Source organism: Anastrepha obliqua, chromosome 2, assembly GCF_027943255.1.
Source record: "Anastrepha obliqua isolate idAnaObli1 chromosome 2, idAnaObli1_1.0, whole genome shotgun sequence".
Lineage (NCBI taxonomy): Eukaryota > Metazoa > Arthropoda > Insecta > Diptera > Tephritidae > Anastrepha > Anastrepha obliqua.
The window spans coordinates 80,219,943-80,244,443 of record NC_072893.1 but is presented as its reverse complement, the minus strand read 5'-3'; the positions used below and the strand labels follow the sequence as shown (position 1 = coordinate 80,244,443).

The 24,501-nt window shown below is 37.0% G+C and overlaps 1 protein-coding gene across 4 annotated transcripts in view; it reads right to left on the bottom strand.

The window, feature by feature from the left end:
- Positions 1–1,517: 1,517 nt before the first annotated feature.
- The window catches only part of LOC129238613 (GTPase-activating Rap/Ran-GAP domain-like protein 3), a 265,804-nt gene continuing 242,820 nt past the window's right edge, over positions 1,518–24,501 (bottom strand). For 3 of the 4 annotated variants that reach the window (XM_054873689.1, XM_054873688.1, XM_054873690.1), the window contains 5 exons: positions 14,651–14,803; positions 9,992–10,304; positions 9,392–9,875; positions 9,099–9,244; positions 3,169–4,321 (listed from right to left, as the gene is read on the bottom strand). In XM_054873689.1, coding sequence (XP_054729664.1) covers positions 3,264–4,321; positions 9,099–9,244; positions 9,392–9,875; positions 9,992–10,304; positions 14,651–14,803 — 2,154 coding nt within the window. In that variant the 3' untranslated portion in view covers positions 3,169–3,263. Of the gene's footprint in view, positions 4,322–9,098; positions 9,245–9,391; positions 9,876–9,991; positions 10,305–14,650; positions 14,804–24,501 lie in introns of all 4 variants that reach the window. The other variant, XM_054873691.1, reaches the window with a different exon arrangement.

Sequence of the window (24,501 nt, the reverse complement as noted above, 5' to 3'; positions counted from 1 at the left end):
CTTATCCCGTAGAGCGCAACTGGGTTCTTTTAGTTACATTTTTTACACAATACATCGGCTTGTGTGTGTGTGTTTGTTGCCATAGATATTTTTGCTAAATATTTTTACACACATCCGTGTCATCAGTTACAAGTTTTCATTCTTTAATAAACCAAAGTCAAAAACCAACAAATGCAAATAGTTCATTTATCTATAATTAACATTATTCAACATTGTTTTTAAGTTGTTTTAATAAAAATTAAAATGTTTCTAAGCTTATCTTGTAAATGATTTCGAAATGTATTGTTTGGTAACACTGAGTGGTGAGAGAGCACTTAGCTGACAGGATTCTACGGGATTTTCCAAAATCCTGCGATAAAATTTACAATACTAAGATACGGAAGGGAAGTCATTTTTCATTTACATGGGGCTCTCATTAGTTTGATCTTAACAGCTGACAGGGGACTGCGTTTACGTCGGTGACTGTTTGCAGCATAAGAAACACTGTAAACGTATGTCACAGCAGCACGCGGGTGTATTACAAAGTATTTGCTGTTTTATTTTTTTGTTAATTGTATAAGAATATTGGCATTTTCATTTAAACATTTACTTTTTTGTTTTGTTTTTGCAGGTAATACATAAGTATATGTGTTTGTAAATGACAACAATAATATCATTGTATCTACTTATAAATCTCTCCAACATGTACATACATGCATATGATTATGATTAATATAAGTATATATGTATTTATTTTATGCAATGGCGTAATATTTTTAAACAACTTACTTACACATATGTAGATACATATGCATATGTCGTTTCATCTCTTTCAGCACACATTTACACAGTTAATATTATATAAATATCTCTTATTTGACAACGATCTATAGACTTTGTTGCATATGCATACGTACTAACTTTTGCATAGAATATATAGTAGCTCGTTTAATGTAAATATTATATGTATGTATGTAGTATTATATAAAACGGTTGCATAATTTGCAATTTTTTGAAGTTTATTCGATTTTTTTTCTTTTTAATGCGTTATGCATTTAATCAAACACATCAGGCATTTATTCAAATATAAAGTATATATGTACGTATGTATATTTAGGTATGGTGTTTTTACTCCCCTCACAATTTTCCTACTTGTTTATAACTATGTTTTGCCAAGTATGCCAGTTTTGTAGGCTTCTGAAATAGCAAACTTAATTTTTTTTTATACATATATCGGTAAAATGAATTAGCCTCGTGCGGTTGTTTACACTTCTATTTGAAAGACAGTCCAAAAAAAGTCGAAGTTCATGTTACAACTTACAGCTCGACACATGAAGCAAAAATCAAAAGCGATATAAGACGTCTAGTTTTCAAGCTGTGTTGGCCATCTTGAGCTACTTAATACATTTGTGACATCCTCTTAGAGAAGCCACTTTTTATTTTAGAGCAAATTCTTAAAAGAATAGATAGAAAAGATAGAAAAGATAGAAAAGATAAATTCCAACACCAGTCAAACACTTTCTGTTCTGAGTGGCAGTTTAAAAATTTGGAAGACCTAACCAAAACAATGGGCACCATAGCTATAAGTTTATAATTTTATAGTTAGCTGTATAGTTATTTTTTGAGAATAGTTCCGTGTAGGGTAAGTCCATGATTGCCATTCACTTGGGAGTTGCCAGGACGATTCTTCTGCAGATAGTTCGAACAGTTTCTTCTTGGTAGCTCCCAAACATTCGTTTCCTCATCAAAGCTACATTTTTTAACATATCGCTCATTTGCGCTCACCTCCTGACGGAAGAGAAAGACGATGCGACCAAAGATTGCTTCTATAAGCGCCTGGATCGTTTCTGTGAACGATGCGCCCACTACGACATAAAATCGTGCTTGGTTACTTCAATGCCAGGGTGGGCAAGGAGGTCTCGAAAATTCAGCTTGCACGACGAAACATCTGGTAAGGGACAGAGGCTAATCGACTTCGCCGGAGCTCAAAACATGGTAGTATGCAGCACCAGAATCCAGCATAAAAAGATACATCAAGCTAGGCGGCACTCTCATGATCGAAAAACGCGAAACCAGATCGATCATATGCGATACACGCTTCTAGTATTTTAGATGTACGTACGATCCAAAGGCCCAACATCGACTTGGACCACTACATGGCAAGCTACGCACACACCACTGTGCAGCAAAAAAAGTACTTCTATCTACACAAAGAATGTTCGACCTCTGCAGGTCTCACCGTTTCAAAGAAAAATGGGGCAATAATGCCACCGCTCCAAAAATCTGTACCAAACTGTCACTCGTGGAAAACTCATTGACTTCTCGACGATAACGTGCGTGTTTTCCAATGCGAAGATGCGCCAGTTTTGTTGTTAAAATAACAATCCAGATGAAAATACACTTCATCAGAAAGGATGATTTTGACTTATTTTCAATGAACGCACTGTTTGGACTACATAACATTGACTTTGGAGATAATAAAGAAAAAGAAACAACTGTCACTAGCAAAACAACATACGATTAACATAACCACTATATGGACCACCCTATATTATAACTAAAATGTGACTGCAACCGCTGATAGGGCCTATTTGAGGGAATTATTAAATAAGATTCCATCATAAGGTAAATAGAAGGTTAGGCAGATAAGCGACGTAGAAAATTATTTGCATTCCCTTTGAGTACTACGTCCTAATTGAATAAGTGATGTAGATTTTTATCGAATACAGAACTTGCCCACTTTCAGCATGGATAGCCATTTTCAATATATTCCAAATAGAAGTGTACGAATTCCGCAGGTTGATTTTTAAAGACCGCTAGGCTAAATGAGTCATCACTTAATTTACATATTTCGCAAGAAGTCCTTCAAAACAAAAATAAATTGTGTACATTCATAATCCTCTTTACTTTCACAACTCATTGCAAATCGTTTGTCTTCAATTTTGTTGTGTGAGATTTTTTTGAAACCTGCGCAGCTCTTTTGCCAGCCACATTTGCACTTCGCCCGATGGCGACGGTGTTGGCTTACTCTTGCGCGTCGTCGCTGCATTTGGCCCGCCCTTGTACAGTAACGGCACCTCGTCTGCATGCCGTTCATCTTCCTCTCGGAATTTATTGTCGTCATAGTAATCCCTCTCACCAAAGTGCAGATCCATTGATTTCTGTTCGTGTAGCAAAGGCGTTGCAATTAATTTGGCTTGTGGCTGCTGCTGCTGATACGTCAGATTGGCGGTGACGGATGCGGATGCGACGCCACTTGCATTCGCCTTCACCTCGCACATTTGTCATTCATGGTACCCAACACCAGGATTGCTACTCATCGATAATGACAGATGCGCATCCACTGACTTCTGCCGTTTCGTCATCGATAATGCGCTCAGGTGTTGTGTCGGATGTATGGGAGGCGTTGCCCCTGCCGCTGCCGTTGCATTGAATGCATGCATGTGAAAATGAGAATGGGCGCCAGTCAATTTAGCTAACGGTATGCGATAGACGCGCAATGGTTTTAAACGGTCCGGTGAACTAGAGCAACCGTCCGTGAAATGGGGCGAATTTCCACCTCCACCACCACCACCACTACTTCCGACACTATTGAAGAGGTTGCGATATTTAGATGTACGTCTGGTGGGCGACATGGGCGATTGTTGACTACTTTTGCTGCTGTTACTGTTGCTGCTACTACTAGTATTGTTGTTGCTGTTATTGTTGTTAGTATTACGTGGCGAATTTGGTGGTACGATGTGTTGCTGCAAGTGATCGGCCACTATCGAACTGCTGCGTAAACCACTAAATCGGTTGTCTGTGTCGCCACAAGAATTACTTTTAGCAATCACCGGCTTCTCCTCGGACACATTGTAAGTCTTTTGTAGCGAACGCGCACGATGAATATGTGGCAATTGCATGCTGGCGTTTGGTATTTCCAGCAAATTGGTTAGCTCATATTCTGGATTTATGGGTACATCTTTTGGTGTTGAGCACAGTAGTTCACCTTGTGAGAGTTCTTCGTTTGAAGAGGCCTCACTCGGAGTAGTGACCAATCGACGCTCTGAGGCGGAAAACTCGTTTATTTGCAGACCTTTAATGTGTAAATCTTTGGACATAAATTCAGGTGCTGTGGTGACGAAGAATATGTCGCGTTTCGAGGTGATCAGCTGCAGTTCGGGCATCATTGCTGTATGCACTAAGTTTCCATTTACAAGTAGTCGAATTTCCATTGAATCCGAAGTGAAACCAAGTATGTAGGGGAAAGCACACACAACTGCAGTGGGTGAAGTATTCCAATGGAAATCGAAATCATTTTTCGTGCCGTCACGCTCGCTCAGCTTCTGAAAATGGCAGGTGTCTATAAAGAAAAAAATAAATAAATTAAAAACTCACCAGTCAGTAAGTGTAATTAATATATATTAATAAAAGCTCTTTATCACTCTAAGCAGAAAAAAATGTGTCATGATAGAGAAAATGATTAATATGGCAAGAAATTCCCCGCAAATCGTTTTGTGAAAAAAAAGCACTGTTGTAGCAAGTTTACATAAAAATGTAACACAGTTAATAATAATTTCGCGAAAAAGTACCCCGGTGTAGTAAGCAAGAAATGTGGATGCTTCCAGTAATGGTATTGAGGCACTGGTGGCCAAGATTTTTTTAATATTTTTATTATTTTTTAGAACAAAATGCAAATACAAAACAAAATTTGTATTAAAAAAAAGTTTTGCGAACATTTTTTTTGCCGTTCATGAAAAGCATGCAATGGAAAATTTTGGCACACAGTTTTTTAAAATGAAATATTTTGAGTTCTTTTTAATATTTTTAATGCATTTTTTTTAGGATAAAATATACTTTTGAAACCAAACCAAATTTATAGTGTTTTTTTGTTGAAAAATATTTCTTTCCTCATTTAAAAAAAATTCCTCTCAGATTTTCTTCTTAGCTTTTTAGGACAAAATAAAAATACAAGAATACAAAATAAAGTTTGTAAAGGGTTTTTCAAGCTGTGTGTGAGTTATTGGCAAAATTATTTTTTTATTTGAAAGGCGCATATATGCCATTAAGTGTGGAATATGACATCATTCAAATGCCCGCCTCGGCTTCTTACGGTGGAACGGATCCGAGTGGTCCAATTTTCAATGACTCTTCCGCATAGATCCGGCTGAATTTGAGCGATGGCCTGTGTTATGTTCACCTTTAGAGTATCGGTCGATTGTGATTAATTTGCATAGACCTGAGACTTCAAGAAACCCCACAGGAAAAAGTCTAACGGGGTCAAATCGCATGACCTTGGTGGCCAATTCACATCACTCCTGCGAGAGATAACCTTACCCTCAAATCGTTCATGCAGAATGTCAATCGTGGCGTTTGCTGTGTGGCACGTAGCGCCGTCCTGCTGGAACCACATGTCGTCTAGGTCCATATGGTTCAATATGGGCCATAAGAAATTGGTTATCATCGTTGTGTAGCGCTCGCTGTTGACGGTGACCGCCTCACGAACGTCGTTTTCAAAAAAGTACGGACCAATGACGCCGTCGGCCCAAAATCCACACCAAACGGTAACTTTTTGAGGATGCATTATCACCTGGTGAGCCTCACGGCATATACGGTAATTTTGTTTGTTAACAAAACCTCGTCACTAAAGATGATTTTTCGCCCAAAACTGGGGTTCTCTTCCAAACGATTCGAAGCCCAGTCAGCAAACAAACGGCGTTGTCTATGGTCATCAACTTTGAGCTCCTGGGTCAGTTGGGTCTTGTACGGGTGTAGGCCCAAGTCCCGACGCAAAATTCGCCAAGTTGAAGTCAGCGAAATGCCAAGTTCTTGTGCACGGCGAGGAATAGACTGCCTCGGGTTCTGCTGTAAACTTTCACGGACCGCGGCAATGTTTATTGATTGTTTACTGACCCGGTCGTCTCAAATTTGGCCACCAAACGTTGAAGAGTCGACTTTGAAGGGCCACCACGTCTACCGAAAAATGGGCGCAATGCGCGCAACGTTTGCGTTAATGAACACTCATTTTGATAATAAAGTTTTATCATTTGAACGTTCTGTTCAATCGTGTAACTTGCCATGATGATTTGGCATAAATAACTTAATAATAAACAAAAGATTTGACAGATGTCACCAAAACAAAATGGATGCCACAGGGCGCCAAAATCGACCCGCGCCAATTGAAAAACCCTTTATTTAAAAAAAAAACAAAAATGTTTTGGGAACATTTTTTTTGCCGTTTATGAAAAGAATGTAATGTGGAAAATTTTGACACACAGTTTATTTAAATGAAATATCTTGAGTTCTTTTTAATATTTTTAATGAATTTGTTTTTTTTTATCTTTTTTCATCAATATCTGAGACTATATTCAGTAATCCCTGGAAGCTTCATAGCGGGATTGCCATGGCTTGTTAAGTTATATTTAAATACCTGCAGTCGACCAGTGAAAAATCAGAACAAAATATAATATTATCAGAGCGAAGCGTATTGGGCATTTTTGCACTACCATTAAGTTGTACCTTCACTGTCTATTTAGGGTAATTAAAATGCCAAGTCCGTTATCCCTTAAAATTTGCTATCACTAAGCTTTTAGTGACTTCTTGGTGTCAATAGCAGATTCATATTTTTGGCACTCTCGCAATTGTATAAGAGAGCACAGATAGTTCTACGTACTCTATCCCTGAAACAATTAATCGTGTCCAAAACTGTTAATTAAAATATCAAAAAAGCCATCGGAAGCAAGACATATGAAAAAAGCGGTTTTTATGATCTTTGACCTTGAATATTTTATGACGCGAACACGAGATTTTATAAGACTTTTGATACTACTTTTACAACGTCAAAAAAAGGTTTATGCTTAATTTCAGCTTTTTGTCTCTCATTCCAAGGTTATGTTAGTCGACGATATAATAGTAGAAGTTGTTTTCGACCATAAACCATTTTTCGGGTTTAACTGCGCCCAAAAAGCGAATATCGTAGTTAAAGTATATACTTTGGGAAGTAGATAGGTTAATTATTATTTTTTCAATTTCATGAGGGAATATACGAGAAGGTTTCATTTGAACCAAGTCATCTTTACGAGTTAATATGGGACTTTTACAATAGTATCTAGCCATGAGAATAACACTAGTTCAAGCCATGATGCTATGCATGGAAGGATGTATTTTTTGGTCGCTAGCCTTATTGCTGGAAATATGAATGAAGAGGTCGGCCATTCACATTTAAATATAATTAATGATAGTCATAGTACCACCTGAAAAGTCTCAAAATATGATGATTGCTGTTAAAAGTATGCAAAATTAGGTTGCCCAATCACCGCTTTTCAATTGGAAGTAGGCGCATGTTCATTAATATGCAGCATATCCCTTCTTGGGCGCATCCAAATACTCATATATACAAGCAACAGCGGGTAGTGTAGAAAAGTGCATAACTATCTGGCAAGGTAGAACACCTTTAAGTTAGTTTGTCCGTGCCCAACGACAGTAGGAGCTCCTCTAATTACCTGCGCTCTTCTGCGGACCAGGTGGGCCTCGAAGCAGGTATCCATGCGTTGGGCGAAAACATTGATATACAAGGTTGCTAAGAACTTCTGCCAGCAGTTTGATGGGAGGAGATTGAAAAAGCTATTGGGACTGTGAGTGGTGGGAGTCTTAACGATTCTATGCAGTTAGAACCAACATAACTTTGAGCCATTTGTGAGAAAATTGGATGAAATATGATAAGGAGGGATGTACTGTCTCGAAGATGTTTTGTGTAAGGTTGCCAATTATGGGATGCATGGCTTTCGGTCTATTCTAAGTCTCGAAAATTCCGGGATTGTAGGCAATAATTTGCTAAGAAACGTCAATGCGACTCTGTTTTGTATAAAAAAGATATTTATGCTTCCATTTCCCATATAATATTTCGTAAGAAATTACAAATCCCGAATATATCGGGATATGCTTGAACATTACCTCAAACAATATCCGTTCAGTTTTTTCGAGTTAAGTTGTTGTAAAATATTGAATTCCTAAACCACGAGACTACTCTCGGGATCCCTAAAAATTTTTATGATGAGATCCTGATAATCCCGTAATCGTAAAAATCACACAGATTTGACTAAGTAGATTTACGCATTTTTGCCCTCCCTGTTTAACTAAACGTAAAGAGCACCCGGGTTTGGATATTCAGCGCATACGGAATCTCTCCTTTAACAGGCACTATTTAATTTTGCATAATAAATAATTAGTCCCCGTTCGTCTTGTGTGCCTATTCTTTCTTTCCCTTCTTTTAGTTTCTTCCTCGTGCTATCACAATGAGCGTCTTCCCTATCAATAACCATGTAACATAGCCTAAATAAGCTACTTTAGTACTGAGAGATATATAGGTCCTTTTCACAATAACTGGAAAAACTGCAGGGAAAACGAACATCTATGCTGAAGTTGCGGGAAATCTTAGTTTAGTTTACCCTATGATCAAAAAGTACCGGGAAGGTTATGTCGAATGTTTTCTTCGATTGCCTAGGCATATTGCACCATGAATACCTTCCATCGGGCCACTAAGTCAATAAAGAATATTATGTATCCGTTTTGAAGCGTTTGAGAAATGCTGTACGTCGCAAACGGTCAGAAATGTGGGCAAATAATTCTTGGATTTTGCATGATGATAACGCGCCATCCTGCTGGATTATTTGACCAAACCCCAAGAAATACCATTGTTCAAGCACCGTATTTACCTGATATGGCCCCGTGTAACTTCTTTTTGTTTCCCAAGTTGAAGTTACCACTTCGCGGAAGGAGATTTCAGTCGGTAGAGGAGATCAAAGAGAATGCGACCAAGGAACTGAAGGCCATCCCTTCGTCGGCCTACCAGGGGTGCATGGAGAACTGGGTTAAACGTTGGCACAAGTGTGTTGCTTCAGACGAGTCATATTTGGAAGGATATAAAATAAATTTGCCTGAAATTTAACTCTGATTTGTTTTATTTAAACACTCCCGGTACCTTCTGACCATGGGGTATGTCAAAGCTCGTAATAAAATTCAACATTTGAATTTCTCACCTTGAACTTGTTTCAAACCACCACCAATTATTCCCGGTACCATTATATCTTAATCTTATTACAATGTATGCTTGTATGTAACATAATAAATTAAGCACTTACGATTGTAGCACAAAAGTAGTTCCGTCTCCATGCCATCGCAGAGTTCGATGGCCGCCGTTAATTGCGCTTGATTACGCTTTGCTTGTTCTAAGTCGTAGAGTCTAGTGGCTGTACCGATTTGATCACAGACAATTTCGTAATGGTATCTGAAAGCAACGGTTTATAAACATACACTTAAATTATCTACAATATAACTGTAAAACTAATTACTAATTAATTGTGTATACATTTGCTATGAATTCGCCCTTTTCCTGGCATTCGCCACACGCCAGTTTCTTTAGTCTTATACTCACTTGTAGCCAACGCAAATGAGTCCACCCGCATTAGTATTAGTCGGTCCCTCCAGTGGCGTTATAATGCTTGGCGACTCACACAGCGTGATTTCCTTCTGGAAGATGAAACCCTCAACCGTTTCTGTGTCATTCTCCGGACACCAGGACGTCCAGGCGGCTGTATGTTTCCATTGGAATAACTGTAATTTACGGTTGACTGCCACCACTAAACGCAAATGGCCACCACTAATACGTGAACTCGCATATAAATGACAGCCGCGTGTGCGTTCGATACGTCGCTCCTTCACCTCGGCACGACTGCGACAACGAAGTGACTCCTCTGCATATTTGGGTTGGAATTCACGCAAACGAAAGACGTGCATACGATGTGCATCACGATTAGTCAGTGAACCGCCACGTATGAGTACAAGCCCATGGTCCTCCAATACGCTGAGTTGACGTACTTGAAATGACTTGTCGAAGATAAGTTGATGTGATTGATCCTCTGCGAAAGTGATAAGAATTGTCGATGACATATCCATGTACACAAGTAAGCTTATAACTATTTCGATTTGTATGTATGTGCGTGTGTACGCATGAATGAATATCCATTAATTTTACCTTTCATCAGAAATGTGCCATCGTCGGTGGCAATAAATAAACTGTCGTCGTTGCAACCGAATGAGTCGCCAGCCAATGTGCCGCGGTGTAGAAAAGTTGGATAGAAACAATGCGGCTCCCATGGTGGCTTGCGGAATATCGTGCAGGGACTAGCCGATGCAATGCTAGTTGGCGCATCGCCACGTACAATAGCCTCCAGTTTAAGTGCCTGGCCGATGCGGACGAACTCAATTTGGCGCGCGTCCTCCTTTAATTTGGATGTGCGCGGCACATCGTATAATACCTCAGAGAAGGCTCGCCTATTTAGCATATTCTATAGGCATAATGGTGGGTAGAGAAGAGTAAAGTGAGTTAAGATTAGTCAGAGATAAGTAAAGATTATTTGAAGTGGGATGTGCGAGTATAATACAGGGCGTGTTTGATGAAACGCGTCAGCAATAATGCTGTAATGCCTTCTTTTCTGAACAAGTAATCAATTTGGTATTTTGTTTTATTTACATATTGCTATGCGATCTAATAAAATAAAATTTGAGATGATGAGACACGAAAATATAAATTATTCTTCATTCTTGACGTCCTCTTTTAAAATGTTTCTGCTCGGATTAATAAAGGCACTTTGGAATAATTTATTGCTTGTTTCATTAAATATGTAGCTCTACAACTATAGGGTGGGCCATGTAAAATTTGCTTTTTGAATCGGCTATAAAAAAAAACTAATTAATATTTTTTCAAACTTTTTTTGTTGTTTAAAGATTGAACATTGTCATTTATGAATAAAAAATAATATCGTTCAAATGACTGTCACGACTGGCTTTACAGTAGGCCATTCGATCAACCCAATTTTCAAGCACATTTTCGATTGTTTGGGATCCAATTTCATGAATGGCAACTTCGATTTCGTATTTTAAAGCATCAATCGTCTCTGGATGGCTTGTATAGCATTTGTCCTTAACGGTTCCCCACAAAAAATAATCCAACGGGCTTAAATCACAGCACCGAGGCGGTCAATTGATATCGGAATTCAAAAACGGTAGCCAAAAGTTCGAGTGTAACTTTGGTAGTGTGGCAAGTTGCACAGTCCTTCGAAATCCTCGACGAAGTGCCAATCAAATGACGAAAGAACTGAAAATATCTGACCGTAGGATCCGCAGCATACTGAAAATGATCTCAAAGTCAAACCTTATACCTAAGATCCAAAAGGCGCTTGATCTCACACCAAAGCAGCAACAAGTCAGACTTGAGAGAGCGAAGGAGTTGCTTCGCTTGTCCTAAAGCGGTTAATTTCCGAACATTGTGTTTTCTGGCAAGAAAATTTTTCAAATTGAACTATTCGTAAACTCCCAAAATGACAGGGTTCACACGAGAATTTGAGTCATCGATTGTCCACCAGGAAGCAGCAGCCGCCACAGGTAATGGTTTGGGCCACTGTAACCGCAGATGGGCGCCCGTAAATGCGAAATATTATCGAGAAAGTATTCTAGAGGTTGCTTGCAACCGTGGGCAGACAAACATTTCGTTCGCAGACCATGGATGTAACAATAGGACTCGACACTGTCTCACAAAGCTCGAGTGAACCAAGAATGGCTAAAAACCAACGTTACGAACTTCATAATGTCCACAGAATGGCTCTTAAATTCACCAGACGCGAGTCCGATGGATTATTCTCTTTGGGCGATTTTAGATAGCAAGGTCCGAACTAAAAGATTCAGGAGTCGCGAGGTGCTGAAGAAAGCCATTGTCCGCGAGTGTGCCAAAATACCTGCAAGTCACATTCGGGCAGCTTGTGATTCGTTTCTGGACCTTCTCAAGGCCAAAGTACAAAAGTAAACTGAATCTTAATTTTGTATTATTTTCACATACTTTTTTTTTAATTGAATAAAAGTAATTTTTCAAACTAAATTTATATCCTTTATAATTGATTACACTTCGAGTGCCGCGCCCTGTAGCAGCGGAAATATTGGTGAAGCTACACAGCTGTAAAATTTCGCGCCATTTGTTTAATTATTGTGATTTCCTTACTTCGGCAAGAAATCATTCTCAGTGGTGAAGCTCTTTTCTGAATATTTGGCTTCGTAAATAAATAAAATTTTGGGATTTGGAGGTATGAAAATCCACGAGTGATCCACCAGGTGTCTTTAGATACCAATGGTGGCCAATAGAGTGCGATGCTCATAAAACTTTTGTGATGAAATGGGTCTCATAAGCATCTGCTTTTAACAGGATGGCTCCAGTTGCTAATATAGCAACACGTGAAATATTGAATTTATTAGGCGAGAAGTTCGAGCGCTTTATGGCGCCGTTATTCTCTGGACACTGTGAACGTGTGACTTAACTCGAAGATATAATCCAAAAGTAGTTCACTAGCATGCGACATCTACCACGTAGTCACGGCAGCCATGTGCCTGAAATTATTTTCCAAACATAAAAAAAAACAAATGTAGAAAGACCCTTTGCTACAAAGCTCGAGCGTTCTTAGCTCTCCAATTCCCAACTGAAATGGAAAGAACCTGTTTCTTTGGAGTGAAACTACTTGTGTATGTACATTTGATTGCAATAAAATGATAAGAAATGAAAGAAAAATCTTTTGGCTGAAGCTGTTTAAGTGAATTTTGTTATAAAATATTCTAAAAATGTAGTGCATAAAACTTTTACTTTAACGCAATAAAAAGCAAACAAAAACATGACGAAGACATAGTAAATTCGCTTTTTTCGATGGATACACTGGAAATATTATTTTAAAGAAATTTAACCACGATCTTTTGTTTGAAAATTAAGAGGGGTAATATTCATGGAAATTTCTTTTCTTTAGAAAAAGTGGGTACAATTCAGCAGGTTAACAGAACAAAACAGTGTTTTTTTTATTATGGTGGTGCAGGTAACATTTTTACGCAATAAAACTTATTTTATGAAAAATTTCTTAAAGTTTTAATTTTTTTTAATTGTCTTATTTATTATATTTACTTTTCGGCATCTAAAGTACTTACCTATGCAAGGAATTTAACTCAAACAAAAATATTCTAATAACAAGAAATTATATTATAAATAAGAAAGTTAAAAAAAAATTGCTCTATAAAAAGAGAATTTGAGCACAACTTTTTTGATTGAAATTTAATAGGTAGGACTAATGAAAAGGTATTTTGTTTAGAAAAAGGTGAATACGTTGCAAGTCATTGGTTTTTGCTATTATTTAAAAAATAGCCTTCAGGTGCAGGTAAAATTTGTATGGAATGATAGTTATTTCATAACTAAATATTCTAAAAAAAAAGAAATGATTAAGATTTTTTTTATTTTCTTTTTACTATAAAAAGAAATTAACTCAAAAAACAAACAAAAAAATGTTTATTAAAAATAAAATATTATATTATATCATATAATAAATAAGAAGATTAAAATAAAATTGCTACTTACGTTTTGTTATAAAATAGCTATTATAGCGTAAAAATTATACTTGAAAGTAAATACTATTTTTGTGCAATAAAAAAAAATAATGATTTGATAGGTATTTGTTCATAATTACACTGAAAATTATCTATAACCTTTGATTGAAACTTAACACAAAGGATTAATGAATTTTTCTCTGATTGGACAACGTCTTTATTACTCTAGAGTCCATTTTGTTAAAAAATATTTTTTTATGCCATCTCCGACTGGCAGATAGTTTTTTATTAGGAGCTTTTCCATGACAGAATTACACTCGAAGGCTTGCGATTGTCTGTCGAGAAACCTTTTCTATAGGGTTTTCCAATAAAAGGTGTTACAGGTGAATGGATGGCGCTATCGAGGGATAATTAACGATTTTCTATAGGGTTTTCCAATAAAAGGTGTTACAGGTGAATGGATGGCGCTATCGAGGGATAATTAACGATTTTTTATGGCCAGAATTGGATGGTATTGATCTGGACAACGAATATTTTCAACAAAACGGCGCTACGTGCCACACAAGCAACGAAACCATTGATCTTTTACGGGAAAAGTTTCCGGACCGTGTTATCTCTCGAAGAGATGATCACAATTGGCCACCGAGATCTTGTGATTTAGCACCTTGTGACTTTTTTCTTTGGGGCCACGTGAAAGAGAAGGTCTACGCCAACTGCCCAGGCTCGATTCAAGACCTCAAAAATGGAATTCGTGAGGCTGTCGAAGACATAGGGCAGCCACTTTGCAATTCGGTTATTGAAAATTTCATGAAACGGGTATTGTCCTGTAAGCGTGGTCGTGGTGGTAACGGCATACCTTCCTCTTTATAATGAAGTAAACATCCGATCATTTATATTAAAAAATAGCATTTTTCTTTGAATATCAAAATAACTCCTCTGTTTGGAAAACCCTTTATTAATTGGTGTTCTGGCTGCTGATGGCTGATATTTTTTATGACCGTATATACACTTGGAGGTGTGACTGCCGAGGGGCGACCGCTATTAGATAAAGGCTTTTTCTATCATTTTTCTATTTTATTCGCGGAGATTCGAACCCGGAAAGCCTTATACGTCATTTTAAAATGAGAACCGTAAATAAAATTAAGCTTAGGTTGCTTTCAATGTTATATACAGGTATGAGCTGTCAAATGTCGAAATGAAGATGTTTGACAACAGTTATTTAAAAAAATCAAAATTACTTTTCAACCAACCTTAAATTTTTCAAAAATAATTAATAACTTACCAGCTTGCTATCACCCATATAGTCCTCATACAAATCCTTTATTAACATATCCAAGGTTCTTTCGCGTTTTTGTGAGAATATTGGCGTTTGAAATGTAGCTTTCTCAGCGTTGATCATTTTAACGAGCAGGAATTCTCGAAACATGGCTATATCCTATGTGCACAAAAATCAAACAGAAATAAGAATTATATATCATAAAAATTACTTTGAAATATCCATAGAAATATACATAGTACAAACGTTTATTTACTTGAATTCACGAAGTCTGTAAAGTTTATGCACACACACTGACATACTTAAATGTGCATTTGCTTATAAATATTTACATATGTATACGGGTATCTATGCCCCCACCAAATATTGTTAATGCTGAAAATTATTTAACAAGACGAATTCATGAGTTTTTCTTTTTCTAATTTTAGAGTGGTTTATTAAAATTTGCATTAAATTGCTAAACAATCCGACCAACTCTCGATAAAGCCTCCATTAACGGAAATGTGAGTGATTAGTACTGTTATCACTGTAAACAACCAACAACTAAGAGTGACGTGCACTCAGCATGACAGGATATTAACAATGGACTAATGAAAACGTGTCTTGTGTACATATACATATGTATAAGTATATAAAAGCTTATCTGTAATCGTTAGCTGTAAATGAGTGCACTTGTGAGCGATAACCCAGCATTAGGTCCTTGGTTTGATGCCCACTTCGTACATAAACCAATAACACATTTTTTAGCAGCGAATACCCCACCACAGGCAAGGGCAATGCTATAAGAATGTTTCTTAAACCATTGCAATTGCAAGGTTCTTCATTTGTAAGCGAGCATTAACACACGCATCCCAAATTGAGGGAGAAGCTCGGCCAAACTTCAAGCGAAGTATGTAGTATGTAGAATCATTTATATATGTATAACCGGTTACATAATATAAGTTGATACACATGTATGTATGTGTATAACGGTAGCCAACTGTTGGATTTACGAATTAAATCAGTATTCCTAGAAGATGCTTTCAAAGTGGAAATATATCAGCGGAGACAAGCACAGCGTGCACTAGAGACATCTGTTGAGAGCGTGTAGTCAATGAGCTTAAGTACATACCATATGTACGTAAATATGCTCTGTTCAAAAAGTACAGGAGTTTATCAATAAAATTAAATCAGTTCAATTTCACTGCGATATAAAATTGAGGTTTGCGACAGCTTACACTTTCGGTAACAAAGTTCCGAAGACCTATAGATCTCATTTTTATGTATTTAAAGTAGTTGGTTTTTAATTACACTATACAAATATAAGACATGTTTTTAAAATTCGATTCAACAATGTCTTGGGTATGGTACCTAACTATTTTCAGGGTCCGAAAATGCATTTTTGATATTTATTTTTGCCAAAAATCTGCGATAGGTAGCGCTTTTTGCGACTCTTGTGGATTTTCGTTAAAAAATAGCAAGCTCACTCTTTTAAAGGCTGAGAGATTCGATTTTTTTGATGTTTCTTTCATTGCAAAATTTATAATGAATGAAGTTAAGAGCACCATTTGGTTTTTTTGTTAAAAAAAAGTAGTGTCATTAGAAAACATATGGAGAGAGAAACAATATTATTTTGCAGAGAAAGTGACTTGTTTAATTAAAATAATGCATCAATTTTTTAAGTAACTTTTCTCTCTTCATAATAAATCTTCTGCAATTCGGCGGCGTCATAAAAAGCCCATTTAGCCCTCGGCTAAATACCCAACAAAAAGGGTGTAAGCGCCAATTATATGTATAGTATATAGCGGCCGCCGTAGCCGAATGGGTTGGTGCGTGATTACCATTCGGATTTCACAGAGAGGTCGTTGGTTCGAATCTCGGTGAAAGCAAAATTAATAAAAACATTTTTCTAATAGCGGTCGCCCCTCGGCAGGCAATGGCAAACCTCCGAGTGTATTTCTGCCATGAAAAAGCTCCTCATAAAAATATCTGCCGTTCGGAGTCGGCTTGAAACTGTAGGTCCCTCCATTTGTGGAACAACATCAAGACGCACACCACAAATAGGAGGAGGAGCTCGGCCAAACACCTAACAGAAGTGTACGCGCCAATTATTTATTTTTTTATATACTTATATAGGCATATGTAGCTTTAACTTCTCGCAACAATAGCTTTACTTTTTGGTCTTTCCAGAGACCTAGAAATTAACTTAAGAAATGAAGAGATATGCAGTTATCGTTCATTAGACTCGCCCTAAATGGGAAGCATCAGGCGGTGATGCAGACTCTGTTGCCAAAAGCAAAAAACACGAAAAACGTTCTGACATTGTCCGATCTGCAAGCGATTGTTTACTAGGGCCGTTCAAAATTAATGAAGGCCCTTGCGAGGGACCTTAATGTTTCTGAGGGATTATCTATCGAGTTGTCCATGAAGATTATCGGTATAAATTATTCCTCAAGTTATACGGTGAAAACCCCTTCTAATGAAAATTAAACACCCCCGAGTGCCTGAGATGTTATAGTGTTTTTCTGACGAAACAAAATTTAACCCAGTGCAAAATACCAACAGCAGAAATTACCAGCATGAGAGATGGCTACAGAGGTTTCTGCTTTCAATAATACGAAGTTTCTAGTCCCTGTTATGGTTTTAGGAGCTGTGAGTAACAAAGGACATGCCATGCCACCACACTTCTTTACTCGATGATTTCGAGTGAATTTTGCTGCATATTGCGAGGTTCTAGAGATAGTAGTGAAACCCTGGATTGATGGTGTAGGCGGTTACAGTCCATACATTTTTCACCAGGACTCTGCTTCTTCACATGAACCAACCGATGATGAGACAAGATTGGACGGCTGAATATTTCCCTGAAAACATAACACCGAACTTATAGCAGTCTAACTCGCCAGACTTTAAACTCCTGGATTACTACGTATGGGGCATAGTTGAGCGTGAAACCAGTAAGCATCCTCATAACACTGGATATGAGGATTTATTAGAGATTGAGACTTAGCACTGCCTCTTTGCTTAAATGCGTTAGTAGGCTTACACGTGGTAGGCGTCAGTAGGCTTACAGTGGGTCATAACACGGCAATCAAAGAAAAATAAAAAATATTCTTGAATTTAAACTGCATTTTTCATGTTTTTCGTTGCCATATCCTATCTCTCGTCACTGAAAATTATAAGTTTCTATAACGTTTACGTATTCCCACAGCGACAGCAATTCGATGCCAAAGCTTTGTACTAATTACACCGTTGCCAACTAGATTTAGTACTTTTTGGGAATTAAATCACCAAAAAATGGTTTAGTACCCATTACCCTTTTTAATGCTTTTCCCCTCTTTTTACGCATTAAGTAGACAACTGACTAGAAAAATCGATTTAGACAATATCTTAAGAATGTTTTTAAGTAAATAAGAAATTTCCGACACTTTTTAAACAGAATATATTTATGGGCGCATATGGTGGTCTAAATGCTTGTATGTATGTATGTGCGTGTCCTACGCCTGAATGCGCTCTACATTTGAAGCTTTGAACTGGTGTTGCGATACAATATTCGCCTGACTGCAGAGCTCAATTTATTTTGTAATGGATAATTAAAAAATAATTACAAAATCGTTAGAAGTTTCTTACATGATGTTTTTGGAAAACATAGAATTAACGGATTACTGCAGAAGAGCTTAAGTGATGTGAGTAGAGGCAGCGAACCAAAATTATCAAATAATTTCACTGCATTCCAGTGGACTGAAGCAGCGTTGAATTAGCGAATAGGAAACAGGGCTGGAGCAGTTTGTAAATGCAGTTGATTGGATGTAAAAGTTATTATATGCATATTTGTGCACATATATTATCGTATAAAAACAATACATTTTTTAAGTGCTAGTTTTACTATGGTTAATTTTTAAACCAAGTTTAACCCTGCGAAATTGGGCTTTCATATTTACAATATGGCACAAAATCAATCGCCCGATTGGGTTTAGGATAACTTTTTTACCCATAAAGAATAACATATTTTTAGTGATGGAAATCTTTCTTTTGAACTTCATGCGCTACGTTGCTTTTCTGTTTGTATACAGCAGCAGACTAGTCCACAAGTGTCGTGATATGATTGATATACGACACCATTTACACAAATTATAAATCTTCCTACAGCGTGAGTAATTTTGCGCCAACTGCTTACTATAAACATGGTTGAACTGCAAAACAGAAAAAAACTAGCCGCACTGGCCTACATTTAGAAATAAAGAGCACCGTACATATAATATTATATATAACCACACTTCTTTAATTTATATGGTGGTTATACCGTGGGCCATATAGCGTTTGCTTTTTGAACCACCTATTTTTTTGAGAATGGTAACACAAATGACATGTCAAATGTGTTCATAATCTACTTAAAGGTTTGACATTTACGAAATGGGACGCTATACGCTTGAACAAAATTGGGAAATATTGAAAACCTATTTCCGAAGTGGTGCGCCTTCTTCTTCTTTTCTGATTTTCACATCGGTGGCTACGCCAATAAGCAAAATTGTCGGATTTGGGGCTCAGAAAATCCACACGTTACTGTAGAGAAGCAAATGCATCCACAACGAGTTACTGTTTGGCGCGGTTTTTGGTCTGGCGGCATCATCGGGCCATTTTTTTTTCGAAAATGAGCGAGGAGCCGCGGTTACCGGCGAGCGTTACCGTGACATGCTCAACGAGTTGTTTCCAAAAATTGAAGAGGATGACATGGACGACATGAGGTTTCAACAGGGCGGTGCAACTTGTCACACCGTTTTTGAAAACCGAATAATGAGCCGAAATTCCGATATCAATTGGCCGCCTCGGAGCTGTGATTTAAGCCCGTTGGACTATTTTTTGTGGGGAGTCGTTAAGGACAAATGCTATACAAACCATCCAGAGACGATTGATGCTTTAAAACACGAAACCGAAGTTGCCATTCATGAAATTGGAGTCCAAACAATCGAAAATGTGCTTAAAAATTGGGTTAATCGAATGGCCTACTGTAAAGCCAGTCGTGGCAGTCATTTGAACGATATTATTTTTCATTCATAAATGACAATGTTCAATCTTCAAAATAAAAAAAAAGTTTGAAAAAATATTAATTAGTTTTTTTTTTTATAGCCGATTCAAAAAGCAAATTTTACATGGCCCACCCTATACAATACAGAACCAATTACAGAGATAGAGAAATGCAATTACACTACAATTACGATTACATTCCTCGGTAAATGTAATTAGTAATCAAGTCCGTTAGGCCACATCAAAGGAATTGTTTACTTTTAAAATTTCCTCTAAGCAACGCAAAACTCGTATTAGGACTGACAAAAAGTGTTAAGAGTTGAGTAAGTGGAATTCGTATTAGAATATTAACAGCTAGCCATACGTGCCGTGCCCTGCAACCGTAACATTTTTTGTTTTTATTGAATAAGTTATAAAAGACACAAGGCGAAGTCCGAAATAAACAAGAGCGGCGTCATAAAAATGTTTTTGATGAGGCCATCTTTTTAATGAGCTAGTGCGTTGGAAGTTACATCGCTAGTTGGCATGCAGTCATAGTTAGTGTTTTGGAAGTTACATCGCTAGTTGACTTCCAGTGAAAGCTTGGTGACATTCGGTTCATTCCGCGCAAATCAACTGAGGAGCAAAAATTGATCAGGATCCAAAATTCGAATGACCTCAATAAATAGGCGAGAAAAGATGAGAACTTCCCTTACAACATTGCAACTGGTGATGAAAGGTGGCGTTTCCAACATTAACCTGAAACTTAGCGTCAAAGTGCCGAATAGAAGGCCCCAGACGAGCCCCTACCCAAAAAATTGCGTTTGGAGAAGTGAAAAATCAAGTTGATGCTCATTTGTTTTTTACGATTTCAAGGGAATTGTCTACAAGGAGTTCGTGCCAACGGTCGAAACCGTCAATGCAATTTTCTATCTTGGAGTTTTGAAGCGTTTGTTACATCGCATTCGTCGAATTCTGAATTCTGAATTCCCTGAATACCGTGAAGGAGGAAGCTGGCGCTTATTGCATGATACTGCACCATCTCATCGATCCACTCTTGTGACTGATTTTTTGACTAGAAATCGCATTTTAACCATCAATAACTCACCGTATTCGCCTGATATGTCGGCTACTTGTGACCTCTACTTTTTCGAAAAATTGCATTTGGCCATGAAAGGAAAACGTTTTGCCTGAAGGACATTCCGGTCAATGACCTGAAACACTCTTTCGAAAAGCTTTTGGATCGCGCAACACAGTGTATCGAGGTCAGAGGGCACTATTTTGAATAAATAAACTAGAAGTTTTCAGAACAAAGCTCCTGTCGTTTCTATTTTAGCTCAGTCTTGTTTATTTTGGACTTCCCCTTGTATAATCGGATAATCGTAAAACAAAAACAAAGTGAACTGCGAATTTAACCCTTTAATGTCAGAATTAAAGTGGGCGCGATTAAAAATATTTTTACTACGTTAGGTTGATGTTAGAGTCCTAAATATGAACGGATATCAATTTCAAGGCTCTAGGACTTCTGGTTTTACAATTATGAGAAGTTGACTATAAGCAACATTTAGCCATAGTGGTATATTTCAAAACACAAAGGAATATTGATATTTATTTATTTTTTTATTACTTTTATTAACTATTAATCTATGGTATGAAACAAAACAGTTTTTTGGGGGTTACAACATAAATGTACCTTACATTTTGAGCATTTGGATTTTGGAATCCTGGTATGGCATAACCTACACCTTCCCTTTGCTCACCATTCAACCCAATGACCGACTTGATCGAGGCGCATGGATTTTGGAGGTTTAGATATATATGATCGTTTTGTAGATTGCGATGAACCTTGTGATGAAACGTTTGAAATATTTGATGGTGTTGGAGACGACGGTGATGATGAATCTGAGTCTATGCTTGAAAGAGCTGCCAATGGGCGACCTCTTTTGCGTTGGTTTACTGACTCCATATCAGACGCGTGTAAAAGCTCGTTTGATATCATCAGTTGAAAGTTTAACAATGACATATGTTTCGTTTTCCCAGCTTGATTTTTTAGGTCCCTTCCATACATCAACCAGCTATTGACTACTGCTGTGCTAAGACACCAGTACACTATACGCATATACCACTTCTTGGAACGGTGGTTGATTTTATACAACTCTAGCAACATATCAGCTAGGTCTACGCCTCCCATATGCTTGTTATAACAGCCAACAATAGCAGGTCTAGCTATATTTATGTACTTTTTTTTGCTTACGACACCAGCGTTTGCATTGTGAAACTGGACTTTCAGCTATACATTATAGTTTGATACCAGTTGAACGTTCTTGTTGTCCAAGCAGCGGCAAGCAACTAAATTATATGTTGCTTCATATTTAAAATCATAAGAACCACGACCTTCTTTCATAAGTTCCTTTTCATCCGTAAGGCAACAGTTTTTCATCCGGTTGCTTCGTATTGTTGCTGCTGCTAATATACCTTTTTACTTTAGCGCAATCATCAGGCTTATGAAAGCAAACCAATTATCAAAAAACAATTTATAATTTTTATTTGAGTGAACAATTGAGGCTAAATGCAATACTATATCTGATGATATCCCTAGTCCAAAAGATGGGCATGTTCCTTCTCCTACGTAGAGAGCAAAATCATATACGATACCTGAAACTCCAGCTCTCGTAAACATTTTAAAGCCCCACTTATTGGGCTTCATTGGAAGGTATTGTTTCAAATTGTGACGTCCTTTATATTTAATCATTTGTTCGTCAATACTTTGGCATTCCTCCTGGTCTATTCTGTTACATTTTTCCTTCATTTTATTTAATAATGGTCGTATTTTATAGAGTTTATCAAAATTATTTGATCCGCGCTCCGGCTGTTGAGAATTGTCATTTATGTGGAAAGATTCTTTGATTTTCGCAAAACGCGCTCTTGAAATAGAATCTGCAACAGCCGTTAATCTGAAGTTTGGCATCCAAGCCATTCTCAAATTTGGAACTTGTATAATGCCTGAATGAAGAAGTACACCAAAGAATCGCCTTATTTCGAATGGCGAACAGTTTAGCTCTACAGATTTGTTTCGATGCAAATCTTGTTTATTATTTCATCATCGAAGAGTTCATTGGAGTATTTGATTGGCACTTTGACTTCTCGACAAATTTGATCTTCTTTCAAAGCAGTTTGGACGCATTTCTAAAAGAATAAAATACAAAATATTATTGCTACTATGGCCAAATGTTGCCTATAAACAACATTGTGTTCGCGAAATTTCTGACATAAAACAAAAAACTTTATTTCAGTTTTGTAAACTTTATTTGATTTTCTTACCTGTTATTTATAACAAAATTCACTTTTTATAAAAAAAATCTTACGTATTACGTTTTTATTTGAATTTTTATAGAACGATTATGTTCACTTTATTTTGCACACGTCAGCACAACACTTCAACTAGCTCGCAAATGAACACCTGTTAAGCTTTTCTAAATATAAATTCTCAAGAAAATGCCCACACACATTAGCTACTGTAAAAAAAACCGTTAGCAAAAATAACAACTATAGAAACTACGCGTAGAAATATATAATGTTGCCTATAAGCAACATTTGACATTAAAGGGTTAAAGATTACCTCTATCACGGTATCACGCCACTAAACTTAATTACTCCAGCTACAGCCACAATCTGACTCACTAATGAACTCTAAAAATTTAGCTATAAATTTCTGAAAGAATATCAATATATGATAGATTCAACAAAGGACATGTATTGGACATCTCATCAGCATTTTGCCTCAGACATGAATACTATCGATTATAAAGGTAGTCTTAAGTCAGCCCTATCCAAATTATCAACATAATTTCTACCACAGCCAGCTTTTACATAGTGTAGAACAATTATGATATGCAGGTTCTCTAGCCAGGTCATGCTCCTATGACCACAAGTGAAATGAAGGGTATTCTGTTCAGCGATTCTCTGGAGATAATGGACACAACATAGGGTGAGATTTTAGAGTTAAAAAACAAATAAAATGAACTCATAACTCTATTTAAAGTCTGGTTATCATTGAAGAGTAAAGGATTTCCTCTAGAGTTCAACTTCGAGTTGCTCTAAGGTCACTGCAATCACAAAACCTTACGTCTCTGATGTTTTACATATAATTGCCAGTCCAAAGGAGAGGTTTACTTGTATATATGTATATTTGCATGTATGTGTTTAAATGTTTACGTATCGATGTCCTTGGAGTTTAAGAACCTACATATATGAGTATGCAAATGATACTTAATTTATATTTAAAAACCCATTGTGGTATTTGCTTACCACGCAGTTAACAATTTTGTCACATTAACACTTTACAATCACCGCATATACATATGTATGAGATGAATGCAAGCTGAAGCAAATTTCCAGATCTATGTACATATACGCATATACGGGTTTGTAGGTAGGAGAATATAAATGTACGCACATGCTGAGTTCGTTAACTGAATGTAATTTAAATTCAATTGTCTGCGGTTATTGAATTATCTAGAGATATACATATGTGCATATATCTATGGAAGTGTGTACATATATGTGTGCATATAAACCCTGCAGGAATAACCTGATCTAGTGGAACTAATTTATCTATCGCCTTTGTTCCATCAGAACAGACAAATGCTAGAATTTGAGTCCTTTACATTCATAATTGAGTTTCAGAACCTGGCAGAACTGTGTAAAAGCGAAAAATCTGGTTGCACTTGTAATAAAACTGGATTTCTGCAAATATAGGTAAGTGTTTTTTTTGTAAATTAATATAGATATTAAATAATTTAAAAATGTTTTAACATCACATTTCCGACTCTTCTACTAAGGTGAATTGTGCTCCGCATAAGATCGAATATGGCGAC